This window comes from Ruditapes philippinarum, unplaced genomic scaffold (genome assembly GCF_026571515.1).
Source record: "Ruditapes philippinarum isolate M1 unplaced genomic scaffold, ASM2657151v2 ctg6108_1_1_1_1, whole genome shotgun sequence".
Taxonomy (NCBI): Eukaryota; Metazoa; Mollusca; class Bivalvia; order Venerida; family Veneridae; genus Ruditapes; species Ruditapes philippinarum.
The window spans coordinates 48,269-71,451 of record NW_026864345.1 but is presented as its reverse complement, the minus strand read 5'-3'; the positions used below and the strand labels follow the sequence as shown (position 1 = coordinate 71,451).

Sequence of the window (23,183 nt, the reverse complement as noted above, 5' to 3'; positions counted from 1 at the left end):
GCCAATACCAACAGTTATAACATTAACATTCTGCAAGAAATTTCTTTGGAGGGAAATGTATGGAGGAAAACCTTTATAGAATTTCAGTCTGTGTGCAAGGGTAGCACTGCTTTAAATATTGTACGTCGTATCTTTAATTAGTGTTGTACAATTATATCCTTCCGCCTGTGGCCTTAAGTGAACATGGCACATTATGTAAACATGGAACGTAAATGAATATGGAACACTTAGTGAACATGAAAGACTTATTGAACAGAGAACAGTAAAACAACATGAAACCCTAAGTGAATATGAATTTGTTAAATGAACACGAAACACTAAGTGAACATAAAATATACATGGGCATGAAACACTTAAAAGACATGAAACATAGAACATAAGATAACATAGAACAACAAATGAGCTTCTACTTTTTTAGTACGTAGCGTTCACTTTACCATGGCTAACTTGGCAAGACGTTAATTCTTGCAATAACGTGCACTAATGCGGTTTGTTACACAATATCAAATTTGTTTTTATAAAAATGTATATCAACCGTTTCGTGATCATTCTATATAATTCAGATCTCAGTTTCAAAAGGTTTATTTCTTAATAATGTTGCTTCCGCATATTTTAGAACAAATCGCCTGTCTAATAAAAAGAGCATGACAAGCGGAGTTGTCCCGAACAAGGGCCTTGGGTTTTTTTTATATTTCTGTAAAGAAGAATCTCCAAACTGATACAAAAACGAAGTTGCAATGGAATCAGACAAATTGTGTTTAATCGGTTGGCCCGAGAAAAAATGGTGTTTTTTACTTTATATACAGAAAAAAAAAACATATCGCCGGTCCAAAAAACGACCATGCCACGCGCAGTTCTCTAGAAAAAATTCTTATTTATGTATATAAAGTTTATATATTTTCGTAACAAACAAATTTTCTCCATCCAACTGTTAAAGAACCATCTGTCTGACTTCATTGCAGTTCGTTAAATTATCAATTTTCAGGGTTTTCTTTACAGAAACATAAAACGGCGTTTTGTACTTTCTGCTGTAAATATAGTGTATACATGTTCGAGCCAACCATTAAAACACCAATTATTGTATTCTATTGCGACTTCGTTTTTGTATCAATTTACAGATATATAAGGAGCTTTTAGGATGGCCAATCAAATGCGTCCGGCGTCCGGCATATGTCCACATTTTATTCAAACGACATCTTCTACAGTACCAATATTGGCCAATATTAATGAAACTTGGCAGGAATACTCTTTGTATGAATCTCTATCAAGATTGTTCAAAGAATGCAATTCCATGCTAAACTCTGGTTGCTATGGCAACTAAAAGAAAAAAACTTAAAAGTTCTTAAACTTCAAAATGGAAAGGGCTAGAGCTTAGATATTTCTTACAAGGCATTAGCTTGTTAGTTCCTACAAAGTATATTCAAATTGTGGTCTAAAGTTGAAAATTGGTCTCTGTTTTGGGAGTTAAAGGTTTTATTTATTGCAAGGTTATATAGACTTTCTTTGTAGGGATAAATTGAGATAGTGTATCTTGTATTTTTCATCTCAACAGACATTGTTATAAAGATTTTTCTGTTAAAGCATATAAGGATGAAAAGTTTGTTAATGTGAATGTTAATTCAAATCAGAGTCAGTCAGAATAGCACAAATTTGAGAGCTACAGTGAAGTTGATTTCCCCATTCATTAATGGATTCTTCCATTAATTTCGTAACACCGTCAGAAAGGAAGCCTGCTTCATTTCCGACATACAATGTAAAATATTTCGGTTCTTGACAATGACTTGCAAGATATTGCACAAAGAAACGAAAGTGAACAAAAAATGTTGTTTTTTTTCCACAAAATTTAGTTGATCAAGATAACAGTTTAATTTACAGTACGGATATTACTTTTTGTATCCTTCCGGTTTGCGGGAAAAATCATACACAGCTCCTACTGATGAATGAATTATGTCAAAATATTTAATTCTGAGAACAAACATACGATTCAAATCATTAAATAATAAATACCAATCAGTCCATTAAAAAATTTTGCCTCAGAAAACATCTGTATCAATCTGACCTCGAGTTTAGATTATAAATTATACTAAACCGGAAGTATATGACGAAACGTCCGCCAATGAAGTAAATTGAGAAATTTTGTAACAAAACTCGTATTTCATAACAAAGAAGTGAAGATGAATACAATTATCGGTGTCCTTCGTTGAAACAGGTATTTTGTTAACTATTTGTGAAGTATTAAGGAATGACATTCAGTATTTATGTAAATTTCACCTCCCGACGTCCCGTGTTATGATTTATAAAATTATACATGTACACATGTAATTATCCATGGTGCTAGCAATTCTTAATTATCTTTATCATATTGTTAACTAAGCTAGAAAATTGCGTAATTTTAAAATAACTTAACCTCATAATATAATCAATTTAAACTTGAAAATCTTCTCAAATGACTTCCAATACAGTAATTTTTGAATTCATTTTTGAAACATGAAAATGGTTCATGTAGAGAAATAAGAGAAGAAAAAACTGAATTGACTCATGAAAATTTTGGTCAAGCAGTCTGCCACGTGAAATTCTGACCTTCCTGAGATCCCTGCTGTTTGTTGTTGTTGTTTTTTGTTTGTTTTTTTTTTTGTTTTTTTTTTTAGAAAGGGTGTAATAAACCACAGACGCTTGGGTCAACATGATACCCCTGAGTAAACACTATCAAAAAATATTTAAATATTTAAACACTAATGGGATATCTGTTACAACTATAATACTGGTTTTCGAAAAAAAATACATATATGAAAAAAATACTGTTTACCATCATGTATTGAGACTTGATTCCGGGCAGGCAGGTTGGGTCATTTTTCGTAACAGTTTTCTCAGCAACTACTTATCAGAGCCTCATGATATTTAGTATGCAGCATTAACACATTGTCCTATACCATGGGATTCGATTTTAGGTCTGTCGCTCATCCACTTCATGTTTACTGACTTAGTTAAATTCATAATAATGGTCAATGGTACGAATTTTTCGTAACAATTTTTTCATTAGTTCAATTCATAATAATGGTCAATGGTACGAATTTTTCGTAACCATTTTCTCAGCAACTACTTATTACAGACTCTTGATGTTTGGTATACAGCATTGATATGATTTCAGGTATGTTGCTCATTCACTTTCAGTTTTCTGACCTAGTGAAATTTTCGGCATTAATTGTAAATGGAAGGAAATTTCCATAACAGTTTTCGTAGCAACTACATACATATCACAGCCTCTTGATATTTGGTATTGTGACTGCAAAGTTCAGGTCTATCGCTGATCCACTTCCTGTTTACCGACTTAGTTAAATGATCGATATTAATGGTCAATGGTAGGAAATTTTTGTAACATCACAGCTTCATGAGTCATGTTATTTGGTATACAAATGCAACCCGGCCATTTTTGTCTTTGACCCATTTTTATTGAAGTATTATCCAAATTTGTACTTTGTCTTGTTAATTATGATGTCATTGTTAAAATTTTCATGACGTTAACACGCTACAGGGAGTGTATTTTTTAGCAACCTGTACTTTAAAGAAAAGAAAAAAGAGGTATTTCTATACACTTGTTAGCATTCCTGTTGCTGTCGGCCAAAAAAACATTACATTTGACACTAACCTTTAAATGACATTAAAGAATTTTATAAACCTGTTGCTTGTTTTTAAAAAGAAAAATACTTTATAAGATATATTCCTGAAGGTGAGCGATATAGGGCCATCATGGCCCTCTTGTTTAAACCTGCGATTTGTTCCTTCTGTATATAAAGTGTATAAATGTTCGTAAAAAACACCATATTTGGAGCCAAACATTAAAGCACCATTTGTCATATTCCATTGCGACTTCATTTTTTTATCAATTTGGAAGGACTTCTGTACAGAATAATAAGACACAAGCTCTTGAACAAGTGAAACATCCGATAGAACTGGTATGGTCCTTTCTTGAACCTGAGATTTGTTCTTTCTGTATATTAAGTGTATAGATTTACTTAAAAAACACAATCCGCTAAACAACCATTGATGTGATTTGTTGTGGATTTGTTTTTGAATTTAGATGGAGAGTATTCTTTTCTGAAATATAAGAAACAATTCTCAAACGTCCGGGAGACTTCCATGTGGCATTTTCTTTTTATTAGACAGCCGATTTGCAAGTAACTTTATTGAGACATAAACCTCTGAATCATATATCGTAATAAAAACAATTTGGTATTTTGTAAAACAATCGCTGAAGTGCACGTTATTACAACAGTTTACATAATACAAAGTTAGCCATTGTAAAGTGAACGCTACGTACCTTAAGAAAAGTTGAAATAATGATTTATCAAATAGGAAGTTAGAAGGTTCATATTCACAGCAATATAAGGCTCAAAGCCTTAAAACAAGCAAATTGTCCGGGAGTTTTCTGCGTGACATGTTCATTTTTTAAAATAGGCGATTTATTATTCCTGTATATAAAGTGCACACATTTTCGTAACAAACACACGTTTCTGCATCTGATCGTAAAAAACACCATTTGTCTGATTCCGTTGCAACTTTGTTATGTATCAATTTAGAGTGTCTTCTTTACAGACATTTAAGACATAAAGCCCTGGCCCAAGCAAAACGTCCGAAAGAACTCAGCGTGGCATTGTCGTGTTTTGAACCGGTGATCTGTTCTTTCTGTATATAAAGTGTATAAATTTTCGTTAACAACACCATTTAACCAATAAAACACAATTTATTTGATTCTGTTGCTGGTTCGTTTTTGTATCAATTTGGAGGGACTTCTTAGTAGACATATAAGACATCAATCTCCTATGCAGTGATCTCTCTTATCAGCTTAGAGATCTCTGCCATCACAAATATTTTTATCAATTTTTTGTTATATTTATATTTTTTAGCTTTTCAATTTATTTTTCATTGTTTTGTATACTTTTGATTATTTTTTGATAAACTATAACGAACGCAGGTACGTAAAGTTAAAAATAAAACAGAAAGAGAAAAATGACGTTAGGTTTCTATTTACATTTGAATTTCGACGCTACGTCATGTGACTACATCAGCATGTGACGGCTGTGAAGGCAGTGATTACAATTCTGCCAAGGGAGGTAATCACTGTGAGGAGTTTGATAAGACATAAGACAAAGCCATAGCGCAAGCAAAACGTTCGGGAGAACACTGCGTGGCATGTTCGTTATTTTAATCGGCGATTTGTTCTTATCTTGAACCAATAGTAATGAGTACCATATTTATGTCGCAAGCAAATGTAACACGATCGGAATGAACACGGTATCAAAACAAACATTTTTTCAAACATTTTTTTCCAATGTCGATATTGAAAAAGTAATATTATTTAACACATTTTACAAGCACAGTACTACATTGTACATGATTTGCAATATTAAAGTTTAAGTTTCCATTATGATATAAATGGTATATAGGATCGCATATGCATACGTCCCGGTTAATATTTATACATTGTATCATATATATCACCGTATATCCAGCAAGTTACTTGAAAAAATTATACTATCAGAAAAGAAATTCATAACAATTTAAAAGACAAACTTTTTATTCGTTAACAATTTTTATTGGTGATTTGTTTAATTATTTTCTTATCGATCTTTATCATAATGATTACAAAAAGAAAACTTTTTTATCAAAGGAAATTAAGTAATTTTAAAATGGGTTCATAAAAAATATTTTTAATGAACTGTTCGCCTGCAATAACACAAATCAGAGTAAAAGCAAATTTCCGGCCCATTCTTACCCATATGTGGGTTCATTTGCGAATTGATGTTGCTGCTGCGATGTTGAAACTTCGGTTTAAATTTCGTTTTGAAATTTTTAAACAGATCCAAAATATATGTGTTCAAAACTCTCTAAATAGGGAAGAATTTTGCAAACAAATTACATGCTAGTACTGAAAAGCAATATCTTTTCTGTAAATAGTTAATTTGCGATGTATATTTGGGGTAAATAATAAAACAAATCAACAAAATAACAAAATTGGCTTTAATGGATAGTTTAGATCCACACATATCAATACAATCTTTAAAACAGTAGAAATTAAAGGATAAAATTTGATCTTGGAATTATGTATTAGTTGTAGAGGTTTATGCATCAGCAATAAATTCCTGTAATAAAGATAAGATTTGATTCGTATAAGTATAATTGTTTAATAAGTAATAAGTATAATTGATTAGTTAGCATTAGTAGTCTGCTCTTCAATACTGGGATATTTTCTGTTATCAAATGATGATGATAACGATGATGATGATGAAGAAGAAGATTTTTTTAAAGAAATAATATCGGTCTCAGCAGCGTTTATCGGCTATTTAACACCGGTTTGGAGTTTTGATGCGTAGGTCTGAGTGGTTATTTTTTTGCATCAAAACGACAAAACTAGTGATAAATAACCGATAAACACCGATCAAAATGATATTATTTCGATTCTAACAAGGTAAAATAAGGAATATCACTTATGTTATTTTTTTCAAGCGGAAATAACTTCTGGTCCCGATTTTCGTATAACGCTGTTCGATTTCACACCCTACTGTTGCTTAACTATAGAAAATATTAAACAAAAGAAATAATACGGAAAAAGGTTATTTTATCAAGTTTTCAAAAATAAAAAATAACGTTTTAGAATGGATTGTATTGTGTTTACATCAGTGCCCAATTGATCATTCTTGTATGTTTGAAATGACGTCAGCGTTAATGAATGTGTTGTACTTAGAATTTCGTCGTTACGCTGCTTACGGATTGGCGCCGTTTTGTCAAACTATTTATTGACTGATATCGATAAAATCTATGGCGTTAGTGTATGTATGATATTATTTCGGTATTGTATGAAAAACATTGTAAGAACTAAACATATAAATAAAAATGTTTTTTTGTTGTTTTAAAGGGCTTTGTAAACTATATAATCGAGGGAGAAAAAATTACAGCCGCATATACAAGTATTCCCTTACCAGTGTTTATTGGCACACCGGTTTTTTTCTTCTTCGTCTATAATGACAAAATCACGAGGAGTGTTAGAACAGTGAATATAATAAACATTGTTTATGCAATGTAAGTTAACAATACACGAGCCCCACCATTAATTGATAAAGGTGAATCTCTTCCGTTATCAAAACTTTTTGAATATAATAAATTTATATTATAAATATTTTTACATATCATAATGTAATGAAAGGCGGAATTATCTTTCCGAAATTTAGAACGTAGGGTTTATTTAAACATCAATAAGTTGTGCATACATGTTTCACTTAAATTTTGATAAGATTGTTAATCTTCACAAACTTATACTAACACAAGACGTTTTGGATGGAAATCTGATTGTTTTAATTGGTGAAAAATGATGGCATAACTTTTGAAAATACAAACTACACGTTAAAAATAATGAGATAAACTGTATCATCTGTGAACAATCATTTAAGCTTTAGTATACACGAGTAGTTTATCGAGCTATTGTCATAGACAGGTAGGGCCATTTCAACTTCATCATCATGAATTCACAATTTAAACATCGTGAATTCCGGTTTTCAACATACAGAATTCACATATTCATGATTTCAGCTTCATGAATTCCCGATTTCAACTTCACTAATTCACGATTTCAGCTTCATCAATTCATGGTTTTAACTTCACGAATTCGCAATTTTAACTTCACGAATTCACGATTTCAACCTCATGAATTCACGATTTCAACTTCATGAATTCACGATTTCAACTTCACTAATTCATGATTTCAACTTCGTAAACTCACGGTTTCAACGAAGTTGAAATTATGAAGTTGAAATCGTGAATTCGTGTAGTTGAAATGGCCTAACCGGTCTTTCGTATGTATTTATCAATTGAAGGGGTCAGTGTAAGAAGGTACCTAACTCCAATTTAGGGTAAATTTGAGTTAGGACCTTTGTGATTTAAAAAAAAAACGTTTATTTTTGTGTGTTTTTTTTTTTTTTTTTTTTTTTTACAATAACCTTCCTTTGTTACTCATTTCTTTATTTTTAAGGTGAAAATGGTTCTCTTGGAGGAACTTAACAAAGGTCCTCACTCTAGAGGTGGAGTTGGTACCTTTGTTACATAAATTTATCCATGTTTTCTTGTCTTGAGGCGATAAGAAATTATATGAAAATGTAATTATACTTTGATTTTATGTAAATAAGTGCATGAAAATTGACAAAAACAATGGTTTTTTCTATGTCTTGTCAAAATAATTTGCAGAAATGTTCATTTGTCTGAAAATTATTACAAATATTTTATATGAATTTTGTGTTCATGGAGATAGAACCTTTGTTGCACATATACCATATTTATCCCTTTTTAACATTTTGCATAAAGACATTAAAGTCATAAAGATATTGTTTAGAGATTTTCGATACATCCATAACACAATGAAATTTATTGTTTAAGAGGAAATGTTTAAAGTCGAGCATTTAGGATGATTTAGAATGTTATTATTAATTGTATAAATATTTTACATTTTAGCGACAAAGGCATGTTTTGGTACCTTTTGTTTGATTTTTCGAATTAATAGAATGTATCCATTTTCTGAGATATTGAAACTATACAGCTAAAGCTTAAGCATTTTATAATATTTGTATCTTTGGTTATTTAAATGCAGTCTAATGAAAATTTGTTTGTTACAGTTCCTATATGCAATGTTTTTAGAGTTATCCATGCTTGCTGTTAGCACATGAAATATATATTCTAAATTATTGAGAAAAAAATCTTTTATTCTTAACCTTTATATTTGAACTGGTTTGAATGTTAACGTTTTGTTTCTTTCTATGAAGAATATATGTTTAAAAGTTCATATTGTTTTTGTTTCCTATAGTCAGTCAATTAATCAATTAGTTAATCAATCAATCAAATATTCAATAATTTATCAACTAAAAAATGTGTAACAAATGCAACTATACAGTTGATGATTTGTTTGATACGCCTTTTTAAGTTTTTTAAGCTTAATATTAATTTGCAAAACGATGAAGAGTTATATGATAACCTTTTAGTTGATTGAAAAGTTGAAAGATATGTAAATTTTAAGCCTAAAAACTGAATGCAATTATTTCAAAGTCACAAAGGTCCTTACTTCAAAGAATTTAGAACTGTTTATGCATAAGCACATTTGATAAATATAACTTTTCTTTAAATAAAAAGGTTAGAAATTGTGTAAAACATACAACTTTGGGTTTAAACGGTTTTTTTATTAATAACATTAGTATAGTATTAGTGAATTGACCCCTTCAATTGAGAGCTTACAATAACCATCTTTGTGCTACTTGCACAAAGTGCAAAAATGGTTTAAAGCGAGATATTAGCCTAGTTGCTTTCATATTTGAACACCACTCGTATTCGAGACAGTTAACGAAAACAAAAAGCCGAAAAAATAATATTGGGTACTTCTTTTTGTTTCATGAGGAAACAAAACAAAAGAACGGTTTAAAGAAGAACCAAAACAAAAAGCTGAAATATTTTTTTTATTTGTAAATTTTTATAATCTCATGAAAAAAAAGTTAGCACAATATATTTACATGTATATATAATCTCTTTAAAGCCCCATTATCATGTAAAATCGAGTAATACTTTTTTCTCTGTTAAGTACATTAACCAATTTTAAAAAATAAACGTTACACACTATCAGCGTGTCTCTCCTAAACTAATTTAATAATCAACATTATTTTTTGTCCAATCACATTGAAGTATTTTTCAAATTTCTGCTAAGTCTAACTTTGGTTAATGTGTACTAACTAAATAAAATATACTAAATCTGTTGTCTAACCAGTCTAACAAATTTCAATAATGCATTATATTAGGGAGGAGTTAGACTCTGAATTGTAAAATATCTATAGATTAGCAAAACAATGCCAACGTAAAAAAATTAAGCGAGGTCAGGTGTTTCTAAATGTGAGGATACAATCAATTAATTTATTACATAGATAATACATGTGGCGCACGCAGAGATAAATGATTACATACTAACTTTTTATATCCTTTTAACTCTAAGAAAAATGTCTGTTATAAATTGCTGACTGTTTTTTAACTTTATATTTTCTAGAAAAAGTAACCAAAACATTATTTTCTTTCAGTCGATAGGAATGAACTGCATTAGCAATCCTTGATATTAGAAAACAATGTTTATATTTTTGGCTAGAAAACTCATTTTAAATGGACCCCACCTGTAAACTTAAATTGACACACAGAAAAATAAAAAAAATCAACTGTTTTTCAAATGAGCAAATCAATAGAAATTTTAAATGTTAGTGTATCAATTAATGATCTCTAATGTATTTTTCTCAGATTTTTTTCCCAGATTTTTTATAGAAACATGATATAGGTACTGTAGATAAAGGTATACATTCTGTGATATTGCAGTAAAACATGTGCCTAATTATATGTTAAAAGGGCCATTTTTTTTAGCTTATATAAATGTGACATGTTAGAAACTTGACAAGGTGTAGACATCTTGTAGAGCGAAAGGGCGGAGCTATCGGTGTTTTAGAGAAATGCCTTGTTTTTTGGTTGAAAAAAATAATGTTGATCATTAAATAGGTTAATGTTTAATAATACATATTAACAAAAATAATTGGTCGCCTGCCTGCGGCAGTCTTGACCAATTATTTTTGTTAATATGTATCATTAAACACTAACCTATACGTAAAATCTCTCTCAAAACTCAAATATTTTCTGTTGAACCGATTTTGACCTTTAAATGTATAGAGAGTTTAATACAGTTTACATTGAAATTTGATACGTTTCAGTGTCTCGCTGTAGGAAAACATTAACTCTTTGTAAAGTGAAACTGTATGATTATTCTGACAGTTACATTTTCCTTTCCGTACTCTTAAGTTGTATAGCAGACTGGCGTTTCCATGAGTTTTACCCATGCCGGAAATTGCATCTGGCATGGGGGCTGCCAGATGAGTCCCGTGCCATACAACAATGTCATTTTAGGCATTTTATGAATGAACCGCGTTAAAATGACGTCATTTTAGAATAGGATGACGGCACTTCGCCGTTGTATATAGCCTCGTTAGCGCCCAATGGGCAGGGTCCCTCGGGATGAGTATTCCGATCTGAACTGCAACATATGACAGATATTATTAATCGGCCCATGATGATTATTAGTTTTTTTTTACATAATTTCTACATGAAGTTTGCTCTGGAATCCATATCATTTCCCGAAGACTAGATATTTCGCATTTTAGGACAAACATCATGAAAAACGTTATACAGTAAACTTCACTTATAGCGAACACGGTTATAGCGAACTTCCGGTTATAAGGAACAATTTATTTTGTTATTAAATATAAAAATATACGGTTATAGCGAACACGGTTATAAGGAATTATCGCTTATAAGGAACTCGTTTCTTAATCCCAATTTAGTTAAAAGTACAGACAAATTACACTTTTATAACTAACTCCAAATATCGGCTTTCCGTAAAAAGATACCGCATTTTCAACTTTCGTTTTCATTGACACGGATTAAAACTCGACCGAATGTACCGTTTAATGTTGTATGTACTTTAAAAAAGTTTTGTACTTTAATTGTATTATTAATATTAACCCTGTCAGGGTTATAACTGCCGGAACTGCTTTGTAAATATACCATTTAACATTTCTTTCCATGTTTTTTGCCTCCTTTTCATGCTCTTTCAATTTTGTTGTCGGGACTTTTGTTGAGGAGGTTGTAACAATATTGTTTTTCGTACTGTCGTTTGTGTTGCTTTTCGTGCTGTTGTTTGCGCTGCAAACATTTCCATAATGCTGCCGGTGCTTAGAAAAAGTTGAATCAGTGGTTCCGTAAAATTTAAGCGATAAATTTTTTACTTTGATGTTACCTGTTGGAAAAAAACACGTAATAAGAGTAAGGAAATTAATAGCTAGAGGTCTTTGAGCTATAACAATATTCCAAAATCTTAATATCATATGATAAATTAATATCTTATAAAAAACGATGAAATGCATATCACCATTACTTTTGGATAAATGCACAATGTTGTTCAATATTGAATTGTTTTATAAGGTGATTCGAGTTTTTTTCGGCAGTTTTCTCACAAGATATTGTAAAATGCCAATGCAGAATTAAGTTTTATTGTCATGCTTATCACTTTAGCGACATGATCACAAATTCATTCATTTACAGTATTCAATAATTCATTCATTTTGATTGTGATCAATGTGTTTGAAAAAGAAATCAAAGAATATTCTTCTTTAATATAAGATAACATACTTGCTGAGTGTTTGTCCTGGACATGCAACAGCCAAGTACCAAGTGGTTCCTCATCCCAGAAATGACAGGATAACAGTCGTAGTTTCTGTACATATACATATACTGACTTGCCCTTTAACAAAATTTATCGCAACAAAATTAAAGTATAGTTATTTTCGTACAAGTTTTAAGCAGTTTAAAGCCAAATCAATAAGGAGTATTATGTCTGAAAATATCATACATTACTTTATTTATCATAATTATTTTACTTACATTTCTTACGAACGCGTAAATAACAATACCATACTATATAAATGGGAAGGAGGGAACAAACTGAACAGAAAAATCGTTTACAGGTACGTGTTCTTATGGGGAGTTGTTCGGGTTTTCCTGCTGTTTTTATTTTGATTTTTTAGGGGTTTGTAATTTTGTGTGTGTGTTTCTTTTTGTTGACTTTTCGAAAAGTGTGAGTTACTATTAAAGTTTTAGGTTTCGCCATAGAAGTAATTATATAGTTAAATAATTGACTGAACAAAAGCGAAATCCATATAGAAATTACATACAACTTACCATTTCAGGTATAAAATCCATTAAAACAGATGTCGTTTTACCAGGCGATACTATTGCTATTTTTATTTCAGTTGATATTGCTTCAAGGTCCATTTGAACTTTAACATACTCTAAAATAGTCGGACATTCTAACCCTTGGCATTCATAACAAAACTCAAACGTCTGTGTGTGAGTTTGGTGTGGTCTGCAAAGAAAAAAAAAGGATAAAAAATGTCCATTTACTATAGCTCTTTCATACACCTTTTTATATAATATTTAAAGCCTGAATCAAAAGCCTGACTCATTTTTAGACTTTCGATATACGGCCCATACCATATGATGTACAATGTATATCTTGAGCAATACTTTATTTGCAAGTTTTTCCTGAATAATTATTTTATTTCGAAAAATTACCCAAACATTTAAAGACTTTAAACGTTTCACATCGAAACAGCTGAAAATGGCACAAAATTGATTATCAAATTGATTCAGACTATTTTTTTCATTATCGTTTTGCATATTTTTGACTTCTTATTTGTCTCAATTAAATTTGCAAGAATATTAAAGTTAAAGTTTTTAAGCTTTTGTACCTAAGTTGAGCAATTTTATGGTTCAATTTTTTATAGATATAATGGTTATAGGATTATTTTGGTCTATTATTACTTGCATTTGACTTTGCATGGATTTTACTTAAACATGTCACAATCGGTACTAGTCATGTCCTCATTAAATCTTAGACTATTTAAATCTAAGAAATAACCATCGATCTTTCGTTACTAATAGTGGTATTATGCTGATTTTTTTATATTTAAGTTGAGCTGAATTGACAATCATTTCAAGACATTGACTGATGTGAAAAATGTTTAGGAAGAAACTAAATCTGCTTAAAACAAACTTGCGCCATAATTTGATTTCCATAAAATTTCCTTGGGGCACGTGTGTTAACCATTCATGCAAAGTAAATTACAAAAATAAAAGTAATAATGGCAAAAGGTCATCTTATTTTGCAATTTCCTCTTTCAACGCGCTATAACCTTTTGAGTGGCATATTTTTTCATCAAACCAGAACAAATGCACAATAAATCCATAATAAATTGTGTTCAAATAAAAAAAGCGTTGCAGCAAAATCTATCATATTCCAAATAAAAAAAAATTGTTTTTCTTGACATACCTGGTTATGTACGTCTTGAGCTTCTTCTTGCGCATTGTAGGTGTTGGGCGGTGTTTTTGTGCCTTTTTAACAAACTTATCGGCATTTATAAGACCAAAACCAAACACTCCGTGAACTATAGATATAATAGAATAAAAAACAATACACATATGTACAACGAAAGACAGCTGACTACCGCTTATTTATTTTTTTTTCTGGCAGCTTTGCAGTTCCAACATCATAAATAAATAAATAATCTTAATATTCTAGTTAACAAATTTCATATTTCTATGCTCTATGCTTTTGATTAATATGAACGCAAATTGTATCGAACCAAGATGCAATTTCAGATTACATTAACAAAATGTAAAGTTTGAAAGAAATTCGTGTATCAACGAATGTAGACTACAGATTATAGTTTGTAGACAAGACCCTCTCATTTGTATCTAGTCACAAGGCATTTTGGTTTAAGGTGTACGTGTTGGTCCATTTTTGTCCGTCTAAGGCAACTTTGACAGTCAAAGAAATGTGACTGTGATGAAATCTCATGCACTGGGTTTTTGTTTAATGCCTGTAGTATAAAACAAACAAGCACTAATAGCATAATCAATTCAACTGTTATACATGTATATTGATGTGAAAGTAAGCATAAAGAAAATCTTACAGTATCTTCCAGCTGCATTCCTTGTAAATGCGATCCTCTCTCGTAGCTGTCTGTGTTCAGAAGACTGAACAAGAAGATGTTGGATATCCCTTAATGACAGTTCTTTACTGGAGAAAAATATCTGTACATTATATCTAAACAAATGGCAAAATTAATTTTTTCTTTTAATTAATGAATCAATTTACAATATTTATGTATTTCAAAACATACTTTTTGTTAGGACATTGCTGCTGAAGGTGACGAGGACTTTAAATGTTTTACTTTTAGTAAAAGAAATCCACGTTGATGACATTGACTTTCTACACACCAAAATGGATATGATTATTTGACATGTAATATGTTATTTTGCACACAATTAATCATTCTTTTCAAACACTCTTTATTTATCTTCTGAATTAATATTTGATAAGGTAACCAGACTAGTTTCATTTGTTAACAGGTCATTATGTATTTAATTTTGACATAATGTTACCAGTATGTTTTTTGTTATTTTAAGGAATTGGATTGTAACTCTTACTTAGCTTGGAGGCCCAGTCCTATAATCCCCGCTATTTGGGCTGTGGCAGCAGAGATCCCGTTAAACCCAGTTATACATCTGTCTTCCAAAGTTGTAGTAACCTAAAGTATTTACAAGTATACACGTATCAAAAAAATACGACTGTACTAAACCTTTATTCAGTGATAATATTGAATTCATTGAAATCAATGAAATGAGACATAGTTGTTATCTTATTGCGAAATGAACTTTCTGGCATTTCAACTACAAGTTTTACAGTAGAAGTATAAAACTATTACCATTGACGAAGATGTGAGATTATTTCCTTCACCAAGTCCAGACGTCAATACACTGGCGTCTGTATAAACGTATTCCATAATTATTCCATTTCTACCGACACTGGACACTGTGATTGTGTGAATATTGTTTGAAAGCTCGCTTCCTATCAAAAAATACGACTGTACTAAACCTTTATTCAGTGATAATATTGAATTCATTGAAATCAATAAAATGAGACATAGTAAATATCTTAATGCGAAATGAACTTTCTGGCATTTCAACTACAAGTTTTACAGTAGAAGTATAAAACTATTACCATTGAGGAAGATGTGAGATTATTTCCTTCACCAAGTCCAGACGTCAATACACTGGCGTCTGTATAAACGTATTCCATAATTATTCCATTTCTACCGACACTGGACACTGTGATTGTGTGAATATTGTTTGAAAGCTCGCTTCCTGTAGGACCTGATGGCATAACATGGATAGTACCTAGACCGTGACGACCCTTAAAATGAAGACTATTTATAAGTACTTTATTTTAAGATATTACTTATAACGATGAGCAATTTTGAAAACCGAAATGAGAACTCAGTTAAAACGGTAACTTTAGTTTTCATACATGCATTGGAAGGTATAATAGTCGGCTAAAACTTTCAAGCAGTTTCAAGAACTGCAAACATTGATGAATATTTTCATTCAATTTATGCCTAGACAATCCTGTTGTTGTAAAGAGATAGCTGCCAAGAAGTTAAAAGCATAATATCTAGAATATAGGATCCCTGTGATATTGTTTTCAAAGACATAATTATGAAAGATTTGTCTATAAACTCACGTGTGTTGCCCCATGACTTATCACATCTTTTGTTGCTACATCAAGTTTGTCAAATGGCATAACAGGTGCCCATGCATTGGCAAATATGTCAGTAGTGTTAAGGTTGTAGTTTAGCGCCCTTGAAATAACGTCTGAGTGTGACCAGTGCCTTGGTTCTAGTTCAAGGAAAGTAGACCCGAGAAGGATCACCTTGAATATCTTCAGTGCTAGCGAAAAGTATGAACAAAACAATACAGTGGGACAAATATTCAAAATAGGTCTGATGTTAATAAGTGTAACAACAATACGGTAATCACAGAAAAGTCATTGACCGATAAGCATGACACAAAACTCGGAAGCAATTTTAACATGACCATTTGAGTTGAATCGCGTGATTGAATTATATCAATTTACGTGTTGACAATCAGAAATGAATAATATTGAATTTCCATTTCGTTATGGACTTAATCAAAAATGAATCAAATTAATCAAATAAACAAAAAGATCAAACATGTGATTGAGATTGAAAACTACTTTGTGAAGATATGTGGTACAACACTGACTGTACAATCTTTTTACATCATTGCAAAAAGTAAAAAAAAACAACAACAAATTGCGCTTTACGATATCACGGTGCATGTATTCATATATATTTGAGTATATTGAAGACATCAGTTACCTATAATGGTAGCGTTGTAAGCTATTCCTGAGCTACATCTATTATTACCTTTAGTAGCACCTATAATACTTGCCATCCTGTTACCATGACTAAAATCATGCAAAAGCCACGTTAAAACAGCAGCACGAACGAACAATAACATATTAATCACATCTACTTAAATAATGGACTTCTATGTAATTGAAATAACTAAAAAGAGTTGTATAAGATTTTGAAAAAAATAAAAGAGTTGCATTAAATGATACAGATTTGTATTGAAGATTTATTAAACATGCTTGTCTATTTATATAAAACTAGTACTTGGAAGGATGGATCTAAAATCTACAGGATGCTTGATATAGTCTAAAATTAAATGAAAAGCCGGTGCTTATATTTGTTTTAAAGGCTGGCAAAAGTTTAGAAAAATACATTTGGCAATAACTATTCATTTTCAATTCACAAAGTAATAGATCTGATTAAAGCTAGAAATATAGAGCCATACATAGTAACATTATTTCAATGTAAAAAACAACCAATCATATAGCTTTGATCAAATAGAATTACGATAATTTGTACATACTCTGTTAAAAAAGCTGCTTTTTCACCAATGTTGTAAAAAAATTCTGGAGTTACATTATGGTTGTTGTCCACAAAGTTGAAACTAAGGGTTTCATTCTTAAAAAGAAAACGTTTTTAAACAAACTTAACATACAAAACGTAGAGGAGAAAATAACAAAGAAGTGCAAAATTATTTGAAGGTGAAACGTGAGCAATTGAAAATAAATAAAGATATATATGAAAAATTAGAAATTAAAACAAAGGCAACTATTTAAATAAAAAAGGGATACAACGGAGTGAACACACTGAGATCACGTTCCATTATAAATTGTAGAGAATCATAAGGTGACAATACTCAAAACCTGCAAAAAGTTTTTAAGTGATGTGATAAGCAAGCGCGGGGTAGGTGAGTGCAAATCGGTATAAGCGAATAACAAAAAAAAGGAGAATGGATAAAGTGTTCACTAATAAACAAAAAGTTTGAACAAAAGTGACAGTTTGCTACCAAATTTTGTTTCAAATCAAGAAGATTGGTGTTTATTCCGACATCTGTTATTGCAATTGTGACTCCACTTCCGGTAAACCCACGTGACCACGCTTTCTCAACGCCCATTCCATAGTATTGGCCACAGACAAGGTTTGTCTGAAAAGTTGATTCATTGAAAATATAGCATGAAAATGTATACAAAAAATATAACCACAGGTAGATCAAAATCTAAACAGGTATGCATTGTATATTGCTTGTTTTTCGATAAAGATTAAATAATTATTCTTAAAGAATACGCATGACTATTTAACTTTGCTATAATTTTTAACTAAAAATGGACATATATAAGGTGCAAAATATTTATCAATTATTTTGCGAAAAGCTGTTGAGTTCTACCAAATGGATCTGAAGTATTCTTATTGTTAAACAAAGATGTTTAACATTAATTTCAAAGAAATTGTTCAAAAGCAAAAATAATATCAATCTTTTTTAATTCGTTTACAACCCCCACTTTTTTAGATTTTTTTATCAAGCTCAAACAAATGGTTCTGTCAATGCTAAATTGCAGTGCTTTCAACTATGTTAACTTGGTCTTACATAAATTTCGTGCGGTTTTACACGTTGGTAACCTTCTCTGTCTGTGGCCACTGGCTTTAAAGTATCAGCATATTCTCTTGCAGGCACCAACTTCAAAATCTGATAAACAAGCATAAATGTGTCTTTATTGAAAATAAACAAGTACAGATTTTGGCTTGTAAACTTAAATCTGATGAAATAAATTTACCATTAAAATTTATTTCCATTGTAGGAACTCAACATTTGGTGAAATAAAACTTAATACGCGGCTAGCTCAAACACGAAAATAACCGAAGGTTACAGAATGGTCTGCAGCAATGTAAACTGTAGCTAAAGAAATATTCACAGCATGAGCAGACAGAAATGAAACTAAAATCAAGTGACAGGGTAAATTCTTCTTCTTCTTTTTCACTTACTGTATATCCGACTACAACAAATTATTCTGTTGACAACTCTTGCCTAGAATGTTTAAAAACTGTAAACTAAACTGATTGGTCAGTTTATTTAAATGTGATCCAGTAGCTGAATTAACAACTCAGTGACCAATGAAATAATTTGTTACTTTGTTAAACAAAATTAATATATAGACTTTTTCTACAGGAAAAACATGTACAGTGTAAAAGGAATAAAAGGATATTATTTTTATTGATTTACTTGCAAAAGCATAACTATAGTGTTTATTATGAATGCTTATTTTTGCCTGCGCATGCTATTGAGAGTTCTTCAGTCATAGTTTACCTTGATGTAAGCATGGTTTATATTTCCATCAACGGCCTGTGGTTTTTTTTGAGCTGAAGTTGAAGTTTAGTGCGTGCCCGTGCCCGCGTGCGTGTGTGCATGTGCCTGTGTGTTTGTTTACTCTGCCATTAATAGGGTTTATGATAGATTTTTGTTATTTATTTATCTAATTTTAGCAGTCAAACATTTCTGAAAACGAAAATTGGATTTCGTTGTTTGTTTGAAGTTCATATCCTTGTCTTTATATGGAGTATATATACCTAATAGTTTTACAATTCCCCTTGGGAAATTCTGTTCAACATGTAGCATTAATATAAGCAAAAGCGCACGTTCAAAACGTGAATTTTTCCTGGAACCTAAACCATTATCAGTCAAACATAATGAAATGCCAGTTAAATTCAAATCGTTTTATTTTCATGTTAATATATACCTTGTTATTGTATAATCTTTTCAGCTGTTTAAGTGTCTTTCGTAAAGCGGCGTTTCGTCTAGAGCCTGTGTAACTCAATAAATACGTCGACGGTGTAAGCTATAAATAGGAACAATCACAATAAAGGTTAAATTCAATGATTACGTCAGCTTGATTACGGTTAAATTCAAATTTGACTGTTGTCTTTGTTATTGTTCTTCTAAATCGTCGCCAAAAAGTAACTATAGATTGTTATAACTTTATCCTCAAATTTGTATTGACTGTTGTTAATTGGAACTAGATGTTCTTCTTTAATAAAAGGTTTTCAATCATGTCAAAATTTACAGATAGCATAAGATTTTTTTTATTATAATTATCAAAATAAAACGGGAATAAAAAAAACGTTTTCTAGGCTTCAATTAAAAAAAAACCAACTTTATTATGTTGATTATACAAAAGAAGAATTATTTTTAGAATGCTGCGCAATTAAGGGTGTATATACTTTTGTGTATAAAAGGTAATAAACCCAAATACATTGTAATTTGATATTGTTCTATTATCTTAAAATATAAAAGGTCGAAATATAAACCTATGTATTAATGTTCTCAAAGAAACAAAAAAATATTCACACTGAGAGTATAAATAAATGTCAGAGGACAATGTTGTTTAACTAATTCTATTTAAAAAGACAACTTGCCTGCTCAAATTGCGTCACGTTAAAAAAACAATAAATTCTTCAGTAAGTCTTTATTATCTCCAGGCTTTTTTACTTTTAGCACAAGTTTCACGTCTGGCTTATAACTAATGTCTCCCACATTTACATATACGAATATAATCAAAAGGAAAATTAATTTCAAAATTGTTATCGTCTCCATTTCTAGATTTTTCCTTTTTTATAAAAATAGAACCTTACGTGTCGGATATTTTAAATTGTTATTTGTTTCGCTCTAAATATAGCATCAGGAAGTTTAAAACTTTGGCAATGTGCGTAAAACAAAATGAGACAATAGGGAATAAAATAACTTATCTTTAAATATCGTATCCATATAAATAAATCTATCAAGGTGGTTTAACATACATTAGGTATGGGCATATATGTCAGTAAAAATTGAAGTAATAGAAGAAAAAAATATGTCGGGAAGGGTGTGTTAGAGAAAGATAAGTGTATATTGTAGAGGAAAGGAAAAGTAAGTGTATATGTTGACATGGAACAACTATATTCCTTTTGAATGAAGTGATCCCCAGTATTACTTTTTTCAATTCATTTTTCAAATCTATTTTTAACTAAAGACAGACACATGACATATTTTTATTTACAATCAGGTTTTACATATACTGCAGATTATAAGATATGTTTCTCTTGCTTAAAGGGCTACAGAATCATGTCAATATTTAACTATAAAGGATGACATACCCTTATGATTCCGTAATGTCTGCTTATGTCAGGAAAAATCGTCGCTGATCCTTCAGTCACGGTTTCATAAAATGATAAAACACATATATTTTAAGTAAAGTTGAAGTAAAGAGTTTTAGTTAGAAGGTTATTATACACAGCAGTACAATGTTCAAAGCCCTTAAACTGAGCATAATTTTACGGAGATTTTTGCGTGGCGTGTTCATTTGTTTTAACCTGAGATTTATATTTTCTTCATATAAAGTGTAAACACTTTCGAAACAAACTCCATTTTCTGCATCCAACCGTTAAAACACCATTGATCTTATTTCTTTGCGGATTCGTTTTGTATTAATTTGTAGAATCTTCTTATAGAAATATAACCTCTGGGAGGACTTTGCGTGGCATGGTTGTTTTTGGACCGACATTTTCTTCTCTCTATATATAAATGAGCCGCGTCATGACAAAACCAACATAATGGGTTTGCGACCACATGGATCCAGACCAGCCTGGGCATCCGCGCAGTCTGATCAATATCCATTCTGTTCGCTTACAAAGTCTATAACAAGTAGAGAAACTGATAGCGAACAGTATGGATCCTGATTAGACTGCGCGGATGCGCAAACTGGTCTGGATCCATGCTGGTCGCGAACACATTATGTTGGTTTTGTCGTGACACGGCTCAAATGTAAAGATTTTCGTAAAAAGCACAATTTTCTCAAGAAACACAATTTGTTTGATTCCGTTACGGTTTCGTTCTTGTATCAATTTGGAGGGTCTTCTTAAAATAAAACCCTAGCCCACGCAAAGCGTCCGGGACACCTCCACGTGGCATGGTCATTTTGTGAACCGGCGATTTGTCTTTTATGGATATAGTGTATATTTTTTTGCAAATAACACCATTTTCACGAGCCAGTCGTAAAAACACCATTTGTCTGATTCCGCTGCGAATTACTTTTTTATATCAATTGGAGGGTTTTTACAGAAATATAAGACACAAAGCCATACCTCAAGCAAAACGTCCAGGAGAACTCCGTGTGACATGGTCGTTTTTTTTAACCGGCGACTTGTTCTTTCTGTAGATATATATATAAAGTGTATGAATTTTCGTAAAAACACCTTTTTCTCGAGCCAACTGTTGAAATATCATTTGTCTGATTCCCTTGCAACTTCGTTTTTGTATCATTACAGAAATATAAAAGACACAAAGCCCTGGTGGAAAAAAAACGTCCGGATAAACTCCTTGAGGCATGGTCGTTTTTTGCACTCAGATTTTCTTCTTTCTGTACGTAAATTGTATAAATTTCGTAAAAACACCATTTGTCTGATTCTGTTGTGACTTCGTTTAAGTATCAATTTAAAGCGTATTCTTCACAGAAATATAAGGCCTAGCTCAAACAAAGTGACTGGGGTAACTCCGCCTGGCATGGACGTTTTTTAACAGGCGATGTGTTCCTTTTGTATATTAAGTGTATAAATTTTCGTAAAAAAAACATTTTTTCGAGCCAACCGTTAAAACCCTATTTAACTGATTCCGTTGCGACCTCGTTTTTTGTATTAATTTGGGGTGTTTTCTTTTAAAGAACTATAAGAAGCAAAGCCTTAGACCAAGCAAAACGTCCGGGAAAACTCCATGTCTCATTTTTTATTAGACAGGCGATTTGTTCTTAAATATGCACAAGCAACATTATTACAACTACATGTAATATCTGAATTTTATAGAATGATCACGAAAAGGTAGTCAAACATCGTTATCAAAATGGAACTAGGTATTCTGTAAAAAAAAAACAAAAAAAAACGCTGTAGTGCACTTACTGAAAATAATTTACGTCATGCCAAGTTTAGCCATGGTAAAATGAACTCTACGTAATAATCAATTTGGAAGGTCTTCTTTAAAGAAATATAAAACACTCTGTCCAAAACAAAACATCCGGGAGAACTCCGTGAGGCATCATCATTTTTGGACCAAAGGATTGGTCTTTCTGTATATAGTGTATGAAATTTCGTAACAAACAGCATTTCCTCCATCAAACCGTTAAAAAAAATAATTTGTTTGCATATCAGACACGATTATCTACCGTTTACACCGGTGCTAGAAAAACCTGTCTGATATGTAAGACAATTCGCGTGCCTTAAATGACGTCAGTGCCGCGCGACTTTTGTGAATGAATTGCGTCGTTAGGATGA

The 23,183-nt window shown here is 31.3% G+C and overlaps 1 protein-coding gene across 1 annotated transcript; it reads right to left on the bottom strand.

Annotated features, from left to right (window-relative positions):
* Window positions 1-9,537: 9,537 nt before the first annotated feature.
* Window positions 9,538-20,334, bottom strand: LOC132725280 (proprotein convertase subtilisin/kexin type 4-like). Its single transcript, XM_060710377.1, has 14 exons — window positions 20,301-20,334; window positions 19,625-19,723; window positions 18,478-18,576; window positions 17,899-18,036; window positions 17,416-17,510; window positions 16,857-16,945; window positions 16,199-16,404; window positions 15,680-15,871; window positions 15,106-15,206; window positions 14,589-14,695; window positions 13,946-14,060; window positions 12,796-12,979; window positions 12,247-12,358; window positions 9,538-11,854 (listed from the first exon to the last, which is right to left on the bottom strand). The coding sequence occupies exons 4-14, from the start codon at window positions 18,004-18,006 to the stop codon at window positions 11,523-11,525; spliced, it is 1,641 nt and encodes a 546-aa protein (XP_060566360.1). The 5' UTR covers window positions 18,007-18,036; window positions 18,478-18,576; window positions 19,625-19,723; window positions 20,301-20,334; the 3' UTR covers window positions 9,538-11,522.
* Between the last annotated feature and the right edge of the window lie 2,849 nt (window positions 20,335-23,183).

Bases quoted from the DNA above. Each gene is read 5' to 3' on its own strand.
- LOC132725280 (XM_060710377.1), bottom strand. From the start codon at position 18,006: ATGGGCGTTGAGAAAGCGTGGTCACGTGGGTTTACCGGAAGTGGAGTC. The intron at 14,061-14,588 runs GTAAGATTTTCT...TTATATCTATAG, and splicing joins GAATGCAGCTGGAAGATACT to TTCACGGAGTGTTTGGTTTT. The intron at 12,359-12,795 runs GTAAGTTGTATG...ATTTTGTTAAAG, and splicing joins TGGATTTTATACCTGAAATG to GGCAAGTCAGTATATGTATA.